Genomic DNA, 13,861 nt, shown 5'->3' with positions numbered 1-13,861 from the left:
CATCGAGGAACGGTAGAGTGGTCGGGGCTACGTCGAATAGAATAAGAAACGCGAGAAGAAAACGGTCGTTTCGAGGGTGAGAAATCGAATCAAGAGGGATCCGAGAAGCACTCACAGTTAATTCCTCTTTGGTGGAGAACTGCGACGTCGTATCCAGGTGCCTCGAATGCCTCAATCTCGTTGCATCCGCTGAAACAGAAAGGAGATGCAGGATTCGTTACAATCTTTTCCTCGTCGAAGTACGTGCCTCGCGAGCCGCAATTCGTTGTCGAGGTGCACGCGTATACTATACAAGCACATGCGCCTGTAATACGTTTTCTCCGCGACCCTATTCACGCCCTCTCTCTCTCTCTCTCTTTCTATCCGTGGTCGTGCAAACGATTCGCCGAAGGCTTAGGAATTTATTGGAACCACGAAGAAACTGCGTTGCTCCGTTTAACGATTCTTTCGGGTTGCTTCTCCCCGCGAAATTTTCGGGTTGCCGAGCGCAAATCGGGAACAGAGAACGTTCGAATACTCGCTGCGCCGACACGCGATGTTCGATCGAAAAAGCTCGAGCCGCGGAACTTCCATTAGCGAATTTTCAGTTAATACGGTGTTGTTAATAGTTCGCCGTGTCTATCTCGTCGGGAAGCTGTAATTGGCAATTAATACATCGATGATGGACACGGGGCGTGCAAGTCGATACTCGCGGTGCTGAGAAAAAGCGAAATTCGTGCTTGCACTCGCGTATCGTGGGTGATGGGTCACCTACTCACACGGCTAACCTACTTTGGTGGCTTATGTAGGCGGAAATAATACGCGCAACCTATCCACACCCTAGATAAATTATAGTTAGAATAATATAAATGAATTCAAATCAAGTACAGAGAGCTGGTAGCGACGTCGCGTCGCTACGGTACTTTCGATCAAGTTCAAGCGAGATCGTAAGATCGCGCGGAAGTCGCAGCTGCGCGAAAGGATCGAGAAAATGTTCCGGAGATCGTACGACACGGCCGGAAAATAGAAGAGAATGGTACGGGCGTAATCGCGGTTACGATCGCGCGTCGCTCGAGCGGAGAGGTTCGGTTAAACGCGTCCGGACTGGGGTTTCCCGTTCGCGAGCCGGGGTTCGTCGGTGTTCGGTCCGTTCTCATCTCCGATAATGCTCTTAACGCGATTACACCGTGTACCGCATACTCCGGGGTTCGATCGTGCCTAAGATACGTTTGCCCCGCGTGCAACCGACGACGTCTCCGAAACTGTGCTCGTTTCCTCTGCCCGAGGAAAACGTCGATCACAATCTACGAGCATGGGAACGGAAGGAAATCGAAGGGAAGACGAAGGCGAACCCGGCGCGACCCGCGACGCATCTCGACTCGATACGGCGCGGTTGTGTATACAGGATTTGTCCAATAAGTATCGGGACTGATTTTTTCCATCCAGCGGCAAAGGGTGGAGGGCGGTTTCGAGGGACTAAATCAGGGCTCGGAATTACTTACTCGCGACGGCAGATTTTCGAAGGCAACGCCCCACGGTGGGTAAAAGTGACTTACCTCGCTTCAAAAAGGAATAACTTTCGATAGGAATGAGGTAGAGCGATGAATTTTTTTTTAAATTAAAGCTGAAACTTTGCAGAATATGGGGAAAAATAGGGAGATTACGGTACGAACGGTTTTTAACCTTGAGAAAGTTCGTTAAACTTTCACAATTTCCAGAAAATGTGGTTTCTGCGTTACCACGGGCAGAAATTTTTTTTTAATTTTTTCTATATATCATTTCCCGTAGATTTTTTCACACTGATTTCAAATCTGGTCTCAAAATTTGTCTACGACCTCTGGTTTTTTCAAAAAATCGATTTTTGTGAACAGAACTAATGTAATCATTTTTCGTTGAAATGATTTGATAACCCACCAGTTTGAAGGGGTATATATTGTATTCTCATATATAAAACACAATAAAATTAAACATAATGAAGTATTTAAACGTTTATTTGCCGTATATCACTTGACGCGCGCACGCGAACGATCACCCGATGTATCGCTGCGATTGCCGCTGGCACTCCTTGTAGGCTATGTATGACTGTAATGTAATTTAAATTAGATATCTATTTTCCATGATTATATTTTCATTTACACAGTAAGTAAGGTAAGTATTTAATCTTTTTAACTTACTTCTCATCAACAAATTCTTTAACTTCTGGTGATAAAAATAAGAATAAAGTATATTCGATTAAAGTATATAATCGCAATTTTTATCACTTTTGATCGTTTATAACTCGCAAACCAATTAATCAATTTCAATGAAATTTTCACAGCGTATATAATTTATACCAGTTGACCAGACACATCTTCTGAATTTTCGTTATTTACGTATATTTATGTATATTTACTAAACTAATTCTTCTAACCTTACAGAGAAATTGAAGTCGTTTGGTCCATTCATAAAAAAGTTGTTCTGATCTAACGTGTGTATGTGCCCATAATTATAAGTTATTTATCAGTTATTTCACATAACATTATTTCAAGCTAAATTAACTCAATGTAATTCTTACGATATTCTCAACAATGAACCGTTAGAAAGTGCTTCATGTTTCCACATTATACGAAATTCGTTTAGAAGTAATACTTATCCTTTCCATTTAAATATCTTGAAACAAGACATATATGACATAGACCACTTTCATGATTATGGGCTAGGGGTGTGCGAGATCTCGAAAATGTCGAGACGAGACGAGACGAGAATTTTTTTCGAGATCGAGACGAGTTCTCGAAAATTTTGGGTTTCTCGATTATGTCGAGATTCTCGAAAATGTTCGAGATTCTCGAAGGTTTCGGGATTCTCGAATGTGTCGAGATTCTCGAAAGTCTCGGGATTCTCGACGGCTTCGGGATCTCGAATGTCTCGGGATTCTCAAACGACCAGAACTAGTACACGCGGAGGCCTTCTCAAGAAATACCCCCACTTCTCCCGGCCGCGCGTCTCGCTCCCCTTGGCGGCCTAAGTTGCTCCGAGCACTTCGGCCGCCACGGGGAGCGAGACGCGCGGGCGGGAGAAGGGGGGTATTCCGCGGATATTCCTTGAGAATAATGAGAATGCCTCCCCGCGTGCATATTTTAGGGTGTTCAGTACTCAGTACTCAGTACTCAGTACCCGATTACTGGCGATTACCTTTATGAGACCGGCTTCAAAATCGATCGCGGTATGAGATTTCCGATATAGTTGTGGCGTTTTGAAAAACACGTCATGAAATTTATTTTTTGAATTTTCCTTTTTCTTCCGTAATTCATTCGTATAGAGTATAGAGTATATGTAGAGATGTAAATGTTGGGGTTGGGTAATGAAATGGAAGTAATTAAGTAATGCACCAAATACGTAATAGTTATGATATTTTATAATGAATTCTCATGTAAAAATGCTAATTTCTCTACATTGTCACATAGTAATCTTGTTCTCGACGGTGTGACAATATTTCCAGTCGTGGAGAACAGTCTCTCGCTGGTAGCTTGAGTGGCAGGGATACCCGTATACCTACGTGCCGCTTTTCCTAATATAGGAAATTTAGTAATATTTTGGTCCCACCAACTTGTAATATCACTGTTTCCCGGTATGTTTTCTTCTTCGAAATAAATGCGGATTTCATCATTTTTACGTTGGGTAAACGTAGACGTAGCTCCTATCCGGCTTGAGCTTATGTGTTTATTTCCAATTTTGTTGACAAAAAATTGGGACAATTTTGATTTTGGTTCATCTATACAACAAAATATTTAAATAAACGTTGTTTTCAATTTGCTTCTTCAAATCTTGATACATGCGCGGTATACAACACCGAAGATCGAGCGTACCGTACCGTTGCTCCAAGTGACAAAGGGATATACCTGAAAGGGATATTTTAACTTGCAAAAACGCGTGCGAGTCAGCTGCGAACCGACCGATTAAATGAGTTTATGACCACCGCAATTCGACAATCTCGACCCCGACTGACGGACAACACTTGCGACCGAAACGACAAACGGAAATTCCATCGTAAATAACGCCATTGACGAACGAAGACAATACAGAGAAATGTACTTACTGACAGTTTCCCGCTCTCATCAACTTAAAAACTCCTCCCAATACACCTACACCCAATCACGAAACGCTACATTTTTCCTACCTAAATCCAAATCCTCCAAGCACGGAAAAACCCAAACTGACGACGGACAGGACACGACTAGATAGAAGACAAACGCGGATCAGTTTCCTTCAGTAGTTCGAAGAGTAGAGACATCGAAAATCACTGGTGCGAAAAAAATGTCTAGCGATAGCGATAGTGAAATGTACGTTATAGCTGGAAGTAGTGACACTAGTGACCAAAATGTCACACAAAGAAACAAATGTCGGAAGAGCTTTGTTTGGGAGCAATTCGAAAAAGATGGTCAAGATAAAGCCAAATGTAGACACTGCCAGCGTGTGTTAAAAACAAAACATGGCAATACCAGTGGTTTATTACGTCATTTGAAAAACATTCATTCAAATTTACGTGCAGATGTAAAACCTTCCAGTGAATTGACAGTGAAGTTTTCGTATTTAGAAAAAGATTGTGCGCGAGCAAAAAGCATAACCAATGCAATAGCTCGCATGATCACATTAGATTTGCAGCCGTTTAGTATAGTAGAAGATAAAGGCTTTCGAGAATTGCTGAAAGTTACCGAGCCACGCTACAAAATACCTTCTCGGACCACATTTTCGAGAGAAATAATACCGCGCATGTATGACGATTTGAAGAAGCAAATTGAAAACAAGATACATGCAGATATTCAAGAAGGTAAGACTTAATCATTTGAATTATTATCGAATTATCGTGTTTTATTATTTGTATTGTGTTCTTCATTCTTGTATTTTGCATATATGAAATTAACAGACACTGTATTAACGTTCACAACTGATGGATGGAGTTCCCGAAGTGTGGAGAGTTATTTGTCAGTGACATTACACTATACCACAAAAGATTTTAAAATATGCCACTACATGCTAAATTTATGCCATTTACAACAATCGCACACGGGAGAAAATATTAGAAATGCATTGTTTTCATGTTTAAGAACGTGGAAATTACACGAAGTAAATAACCCAGTAATATTTGTAACCGACAACGGTCGAAATATTGTAAAGGCAATAGAAATTAATCCAGAATGGAAACGAATACCTTGTTTCGCGCACAGTCTGCAATTGACAATAAAAAAAACACTAAAAAAATTTTCCTTGTATATTGCCATAAACAAGAAATGCAGAGGCATTGTTGCTTTTTTCACAAGATCAACATCTGCAAAAGAAAGATTTGTGCAAGTGCAGCTGCAAGTAAATCCGAATGCGACTGCTTTACGATTAGTGCAAGACGTGGACACACGATGGAACTCCATGTACATGATGCTAAAAAGATTCATCACATTGCGAAAACCGTTAAGCTTAATCTTGTGCGAAAAAGACATGCCTGAAAATTTAAGCAATGAAGAGTGGGAATTCGCAGAAACATTAACGAATATTTTAGAACCCATGAAAGATGCTACCGAATTAATGTGCGGGGAAACATATCCGACATTATCGCATTATATTCCAATATACATTGGATTAATAAACATATATTCGACATATGAAACGCAAGACAAAATAATAACTGAAATGTGCCAACATCTTACTAGTGAATTACAAGTAATATTATTATTTTACTATTGAGCTGAAAAAAGCTTATTTGCTAAAACAATTTTAAAAGTCATGTGACAAATAATATATTTTCAGGTGCGTTTTGATAATGCGAAAAAAGAAAATATGTTGTTATACGCAATGTTGCTCGATCCACGATTTAAACATCGGCTTTTGGATCCTCCAGAAAACTATGAAGCAATTGATTGTTTGAAAAGGAGCCTAACGATTGAAAATGACAATGAGACAAATAATGATATATCACCTAGTATATTATCTGAAAAATATGATGATAACGGTATGTCTTTAAAAATGTACATAAATCAAAAATTTTAGAAATTCCGAAATGCGTTTATTTAAATATTTTGTTTTGTTGTATAGATGAGCCAAAATCAAAATTGTCCCAATTTTTTGTCAGCAAAATTGGAAATAAACACATAAGCTCAAGCCGGATAGGAGCTACGTCTACGTTTACCCAACGTAAAAATGATGAAATCCGCATTTATTTCGAAGAAGAAAACATACCGGGAAACAGTGATATTACAAGTTGGTGGGACCAAAATATTACTAAATTTCCTATATTAGGAAAAGCGGCACGTAGGTATACGGGTATCCCTGCCACGCAAGCTACCAGCGAGAGACTGTTCTCCACGACTGGAAATATTGTCACACCGTCGAGAACAAGATTACTATGTGACAATGTAGAGAAATTAGCATTTTTACATGAGAATTCATTATAAAATATCATAACTATTACGTATTTGGTGCATTACTTAATTACTTCCATTTCATTACCCAACCCCAACATTTACATCTCTACATATACTCTATACTCTATACGAATGAATTACGGAAGAAAAAGGAAAATTCAAAAAATAAATTTCATGACGTGTTTTTCAAAACGTCACAACTATATCGGAAACCTCATACCGCGATCGATTTTGAAGCCGGTCTCATAAAGGTAATCGCCAGTAATCTGGTACTGAGTACTGAGTACTGAACACCCTAAAATATGCACGCGCGGAGGCATTCTCATTATTCTCAAGGAATATCCGCGGAATACCCCCCTTCTCCCGCCCGCGCGTCTCGCTCCCCGTGGCGGCCAAAGTGCTCGGAGCAACTTAGGCCGCCAAGGGGAGCGAGACGCGCGGCCGGGAGAAGTGGGGGTATTTCTTGAGAAGGCCTCCGCGTGTGCTAGTTCTGGTCGTTTGAGAATCCCGAGACATTCGAGATCCCGAAGCCGTCGAGAATCCCGAGACTTTCGAGAATCTCGACACATTCGAGAATCCCGAAACCTTCGAGAATCTCGAACATTTTCGAGAATCTCGACATAATCGAGAAACCCAAAATTTTCGAGAACTCGTCCCGTCTCGTCTCGATGTCTTCTCGACCCGTCTCGACCATCGAGATCTAGACATTCTCGAGTTCTCGCACACCGCTATTATGGGCACATTTATCCCCTCCAGGTAGAACAAAGTAGGGTTTGTTTCGCCGATCACAATTTTTTTCGTGGTTCAGAAACGGTGTCGCAAACCAGTTCTCGTCCATTGGAAACGAACGATCAACGAGACGAAAGAGAGCAACGTGCAGAAGGCGCTCGGTCCTTTGGCCTCGCGTGACGGTTTCTCCCCGTCCCGCGTGCTCCGTTGAAACGTCGCGCCGCGCCCTGCGAAACAAAACCTCCGAAGGGAATCGTCGATGTCGCGTGTTCGTTCAACGTTATCGAGAATACGTACAGCACGCGGAGAGACCCTCTTTTACTCGCAGTCCAAAAGAGTGCTCGAATTGAATCGGACGGAAAAGGATCTCCGGTGGATGGGTCGATCAGAAAAAAAAAGAAGCAGAAGAGGAAGAAAGAGAGCTCCGTCGCATCGACGACAGCGCGGCGAGGGCCCCTATACTATGTACATCGCGGTGTTCTCCCTTTTAATCCCTCGACTATTCGTCGAGCACCGCTTCGCTCTTTTCTCTTTCACCGTGTACAGTTTGTTCGGCCGTTCGTTCGGCTACGCTCTCGTTACACCGTTCCCACCGTTAATTGCCAAAGAAACCAACGACGTCAAAGGGAGCTCCGGTTGCTCCTTCTTATTAGCGTCGAGAGGGGCTTCTCCCTCTTCCACGCCCCGTTCCCGACCCAGAACCCGCGCCAACACCCGCACCACGCACCTCGCACATCGTGTCTGGTCCCTACGGTTTTCGACGACCGTTCGAAAGACGCGGGTCGCAACCGTTCGCGGAAGCAGGTCGTCGGAATCGATGCGAGAGAAACTCGAACCTCTGATCGACAAGTTTCCATCGAAGCCGTGATTCGAACCGCTCGAGCGAGAATTTTTCGGCGAATTTTTTGGAATCCGCTCGCCGCGGGCCACCTGTTGCTGAAACGCTGGATACGTGGAAACTCTCTTTGCTTATTCGACTTCGAGTCCGGCGATAGGATGACTCGCGCGTCGTCGTTGGCCGCGCTTCCATTTTCACGGATTTGCTTGGCTCGATCATCTCCCCGCTGGATATTGGAATCTGCTATGCGTGGACAATGTAGGTTTGGATTGATCAGTTTTTCGTTTTAATCAAATATTAGCTTACCTGCTAATACACAGGGTGGTCCGCGCAACTTGCACACCTATACAGGGTGAGTCACCTAACGTTGCCACCTCAAATGTCTTTGTTGTTTTTAAAGATACGTCAAATGTCTGAAGGACAAAGTTGAATGGTAAAATGGGGCTCATACGATACCAATGAAATTTTTGTTTTTCTGTAATTTCTTTTAGAGATATGAAGGTCACCTTCATTTTTCTAAATGGAATGTCCTACTTTTTATATCATAGATCGATAGAGTATCAAATTCTGAGTATAAAAGTATTGACCTTCATCAGCCCTAAACCTAATACTTACCGAGTAAAAAATTTTCAGGAAATAAAGTGAAATTACTCGTTAATTATTAGTAGACTGCGAATCTTTATGCAAAATAAAAAATGTTCGCATTGATTGAAAGTCACAGGAGCGAAATAAAAATTTCTTTATTCTTTTCATTATCTGATTAAGCTGAAACCAATACGCTGATGTCTTTAAATTTTTTTAAATTGTGCTTACGTATTTTTGTCATAAATGCATAAAATCCGCAGTCTAATTATTAGGTTTAGGTTTCCATATCTTGGTATAAAAAATATAGTATTCCATTTAAAAAGCAAAGTCGACCTTCAAATCTCGGAAACGCTTCCACCTGTAGAAGAAATAAGTACACTACATAATGCACCCCTTCAGACCATACAACTTCTGTATACAAAACTTTTTCGTGTAACGCGTACTTTGCAAGTTATATAGCTGTGCAAGTTGCGTGGACCACCCTGTATGCAATTTTATTGACTTTCAAATAAATAATGCGTTTAATCTTGCTCCACTTGTTCCACTTTACGAAAAGTGTGGAAACGGAGCAACGAATTTTTACTCGCTCCACTGTCACGATCTTCCGCTGCACAGCGTGGAAAAATTGCAGCTTCCATAACGTTATGTTTAATTAACACTGTAAATTTATCCGCCAAACTTACGGTATATTTACTTTTCGGCGGTAGACGGCACCGCTCAAAAAGCCAGATCGACAATTACTCGATTGGTTGCCGAGCTTCCCCGCAGCGGCGAAGACGAAAGTAAAAGTTGGACATCGAGAGGCGGGCCCACCCCGCGTCGGAAGCGTTTCGCTCCCCTGCTCTCTCTCTCTCTCTCTCTCTCTCTCTCTCTCTCTCTCTCTCTCTCTCTCTCTCTCTCTCTCTCTCTCTCTCTCTCTCTCTCTCTCTCTCTCTCTCTCTCTCTCTCTCTCTCTCTCTCTCTCTCTCTCTCTCCGCTTTCCTCGCACTCGTCGTATCGGACAGAACAGAATTTTTCATTTCTCCGGCACGTGTCCCTAATTTCTCCGGCAGAATCGGTTCGTTTCAACGAGTGCGCGCAACCCTCCGGCAACATTCGTCGGGAGGGTGCGAGAGTTGGGTTCTGTCCCGTGCAATCTCGTCTCGACGAGACGCGGCGCATTTTTCGAGGAATCTCTTTGGTAATTTCGTTCCTCCGGTACGTGTCCGTCGTCCGACCGGATCCGAGGGGTTGAAACGGCGCGCGTGAGGCCTGGACCCGAGGTTCTCGAACCTCCTACTCGGCCTCCGACGATCCTCGAGGAACGGAAAGCCTTCGTTTGCCAGATTTTACCCACTTTACGGGCAACGAACTCTTCTCGGTTCAGTTTCACCGCCAAGGATTACCTCGCGGATTTAGATTACGTTAAGTAGCTTAGGTCTTCGACTGGTACTTCTGACCTGCGCGACGTCGGAACCTCGGACGCGTGTACTTTTCCGAGGAATATTGGATTCGTCGCGTGGTCGAACACCCTGTACGATCGTTTCCAACGAAATAATCCTCGCGAATTGAACGTCCCGAGACGGAACTGGCCGATACCGTCTCGAGCCAAGCGTACGCGAGTTCGTCGAACTCGGTCGACCAACGTTTTCCTCTTGGGACCGGTCATAGATTGCGGTAGCCTCTGGTTTAACGTCGGTCGGACGTTGTCGGTCAAGAATGCGAACGCTTTTCAACGGTTTTTCACGCTTTTGCACGAGCGGCGCGCGCGCTCAAAGGGCGAGGTTAACGGTTGACTCGCGACACCCTCGACTCGACCTCGATCCAGTCATTTAGACTCGGCGCGGTTTCGTTCCAGCGATTTCCGTGGGATCGAAAGAACCAAGAGAACCGCGGCATTCCGTTGATCGAGCAAACAGAGATCCCCACCCACTTCTGTTCTTCTCTGTTCTGCGTTCTTCTGTCCGGTCCGAGCGCCGGCTTTCATACGACGAAACAACGCGATACACTTTCGAATACGAATACAGGGGCACGGACAGCTTAATCCTCGTCGGGAGGCGAAAGGTAAAGGTAAATGGTTCGCAACAAAGGTTTAATAACGCCGCATAGGGCATTCCTTTTGTACTTGCCGGGTCGGTATGCCGGTGGAGATCAGCCATATCGGAGATAACGTTTTCATCAAGCTTTTACGGTCGGTCGTTGCATATTGTATCGTGTCTCCCGTCCCCGTTTCAAGACCGGAGGAAAGAGCAACGCTTCTCTCGCATGCGAACGAAAACGCGACGCGTCCTGCCAGAACACGCTCGAGCTTACAGGTGCGCGTGTGCGCGAGATTAAATGGTAGACCGGATCGAAGAAACGTTTTTGTCGAAATCGAAAACGCCCCGGGAAAAGTTTCGGTTCGACGCTCTAATGACAGGATTGAAATCTCTTCTTTCTTCTTTGGATGATATCTCGTTAACTGCTATTAGGTTTAGGACTTACGAAGGTCAACACTTTTGTACTCAGAATTTGATACTCTATCCATCTACGGTATAAAAAAAGGATATTCTGTTTTTAAAAAAATCGAGGTGAGCTTGAAATATCCTCTATGCTTCCACCCACGCAGAAAATGTTTGTGCCACAACATGCCTCCCTCTGCACCATGCAAATTTTGTTGATAACATTTTTCCATACTGTTACAAATAACGGAGATTATTCTTTGTAATAACTATTTTAAAAAGATATTTTAATTGTACATGATTACACTTTTCGATAGTGTACATATATGAAATAGACGAATAACGTTAAAATATTGATTATAATCCGCAGTGCTTGATTGAGAAATGGCTACAAACTTTACAACTTCATATGCTCCTCTTTATGGACAGATATTGCACTCAAAACATCCATTTTCGACACTGGAAATTACGGAAATCCTGAAATTCTTCTACATGCTTTCACATATTAATAATATCTTCTCTTCCCACCTACCGATTTCCAAGTCCATCATATTCCAATGAAATCATAATCAGCAACATCTGTCATTTGGAAAATTTTCAATTTTGTTCAGTTCAGTTTGTTTGTTAAGTTCGTGTGTATTCACATACATTAAATGGAAATTATTTCATACTTTTTAGTGCGTTTTTTCGAAGTCGGTTTAATTTTTTTAAAGGAAATCTAATTCACCCCACTTTGCTGCAACGCAGATAGAACATTTTTATTTTGCATGAATATCCGCTGCCTAAGAATAAGCCGATTTATGAACAAATATATTCCGGAAAACAATGATATGGTTTTAATGGAAAAATGCCGGGATTCTGAAGATTAAACAGCGCGTGGATCGGCATTGTCGGCTGCCATGACCGCTCCTCTTCGAAAATGCTAATCCCTCGTTCGGTTTCAACAATTCGTCGTGTTCCGGGAACGGTCAGCGTTAACGTGCAGCAACGATGGCGACGACCCGGCAGCCACCGGTTCGGCTAGGAAAGGCGACCGAATCACAGGGCTAAGCACGAGAGTTCGCGAATAATTACAGGCCAATGTCGCGCGGCTCCGTCTACTTTTCCGGCGACAAGCGTAAAAGCTGGCGGCAAAGGTAGATCGTCCCTCGCCGAGGACTCTGGCCGTTGTGAAACCCGGTTCCCAATACGCGACTCCCAATTTTCGGTTACCCGTTCGACCTACGCGAAGATCCCCGCAAAGATTCCTGCGAACGCGACGCGACGGGCTTGAAATCCAATTCGCAATTCGCAGTTTACTCGACCGTGTTGATCGTAAGCCATACTTTGCAGTAAACATCGAAACTCCGAAGAGAAATGTTGGACTCGACCTCGAAACGACACGATGTTTGATTCGCAGACCGCACTGTCGATGTCGGTAGGAAAGCGAAGCGTCACACGGGAAGTCTTCGATGACCGTGTCCGAGAACGTTTATCGACGGTTCGTTGGTCGCGAGCTTGCGATCGCAGCGAAACCAGGAAAGAGCGACACAGAGACGGAGATCATCGAACGTTCCGCGAACTAACGGACGGAAACTTTAGCGATAACGCAGCTCCTTTGCTTTCGGTTGTTTCTACAGTCCGGATGACAGCATCAGGTGCGCGCATTCGTGCGACGGGAGAGATCCGCGAGTAACAACGAGCTTATTTGTCCAACCGCCCGCATTTCGCATCGCGTAGTCCTCGATTCAAAGCTTTGCGTGTCCAGAAGTTTTGTGTAACGCGCCGGCAACGAAGCAGAGATTTCATCGAAAGGAAGAACAAGGAAGCATTGGGTCTGCTGGAAAGCAGTAGATTCTACGGCATAGAAAATCGCCGGGCCGTTCCCCAATGTTCGTACGTCGGAGTAATTCAATTCACCGTACCGCGGATAAAAACGGAAAGCCGACACATCGCCGCGGATAAAAATTCGCGTTTTGATTTCGCGGCGCGACAAAGATTTGCGCGAATATCGCGATCTCGTATACCGACCACGCGCGCAAACCGCGACAACGTTCTCCCCGTAATTCAAACAGCTGTCGAACGACAAACGACCTTTTCCCGACCGACAATTCCGCTGCTCGGTTCTGTTCTGTTTGCTCGTTTCGCGCGGCGCCGCATAGCAATTTTTCGACGCAATCCACGCGCGTTTGTTGCGCTCGTGAACGCGACATGGGTAACACGCGTGTCCGTGCGAGGCAACGCTGAAAATCCGTAACGGTTTAGCCGTCTACATTAGATGTACGCGAAGTCGGCCGAGTATAGGCCAAAGAGTACGAGTTTGATGAGGGCGAGGGCGAAGCTAGAGGCCGGGGCGCAAGGGCGGCAGCAAGGGAGGCAGTCTGTCGCGCCGTTGCGTCACGAGCATTCGAATAGGCGTACGCTATGCAAATGGAATCAATTTGCGAGTCGCGGGGCGTCGTCGGTCCGTGGTTAGGATAGTCCTGTCCACCACCCGCTCCCTTTCAATTTGACCCCGTTTCCCCCTGACCCGACCTAATGGGCGTCTTCCCTGCGGAGAACGAGTTTACGCCGCGGCCCGAAAGAAAGACAGCGCAGAGACGCTTCTGCTCGAGAACCGAGGGGGAGCACAACTACTAGATGACACAGAATCTCGTCTCGATTTCGGGAACTCCGAAGGGGAATCCCTGCCGCATGTTCTAGCAGCGGCGTCGATGCGATGACCATGCGAACCAAACCTCGAAATCTTCGAAACATCCGAACGTCGCGCGCGTCCCTATCGATTCGGAAATTTGCGAAAAGTTTGAAACGCGGATGGGACAGAACTGTGGATCGAATGGAAAGCGGAGAGCGAAAAATGGAAAAAAACGAAGCTGCCGAATTGGTCCGGAAGGCATCGCGCCAACACCTATTTGCCCTCGTTTTGAGAGAGCGATGAA

General features: G+C 44.5%; 1 protein-coding gene across 2 annotated transcripts in view; it reads right to left on the bottom strand.

Moving 5' to 3' along the window:
* Shg (DE-cadherin) overlaps positions 1 to 13,861 on the bottom strand; it is a 49,521-nt gene that overhangs the window by 12,923 nt on the left and 22,737 nt on the right. For both annotated transcript variants that reach the window (XM_076439487.1, XM_076439488.1), the window contains exon 2: positions 116 to 189. In XM_076439487.1, the coding sequence (XP_076295602.1) occupies positions 116 to 189 (74 nt within the window). The remainder of the gene's footprint in view (positions 1 to 115; positions 190 to 13,861) is intronic.

Source organism: Lasioglossum baleicum, chromosome 15 (assembly GCF_051020765.1).
Source record: "Lasioglossum baleicum chromosome 15, iyLasBale1, whole genome shotgun sequence".
NCBI classification, from domain to species: domain Eukaryota; kingdom Metazoa; phylum Arthropoda; class Insecta; order Hymenoptera; family Halictidae; genus Lasioglossum; species Lasioglossum baleicum.
The sequence above is the reverse complement of the archived record's forward strand: the minus strand, read 5'-3'. Positions and strand labels throughout refer to the sequence as shown.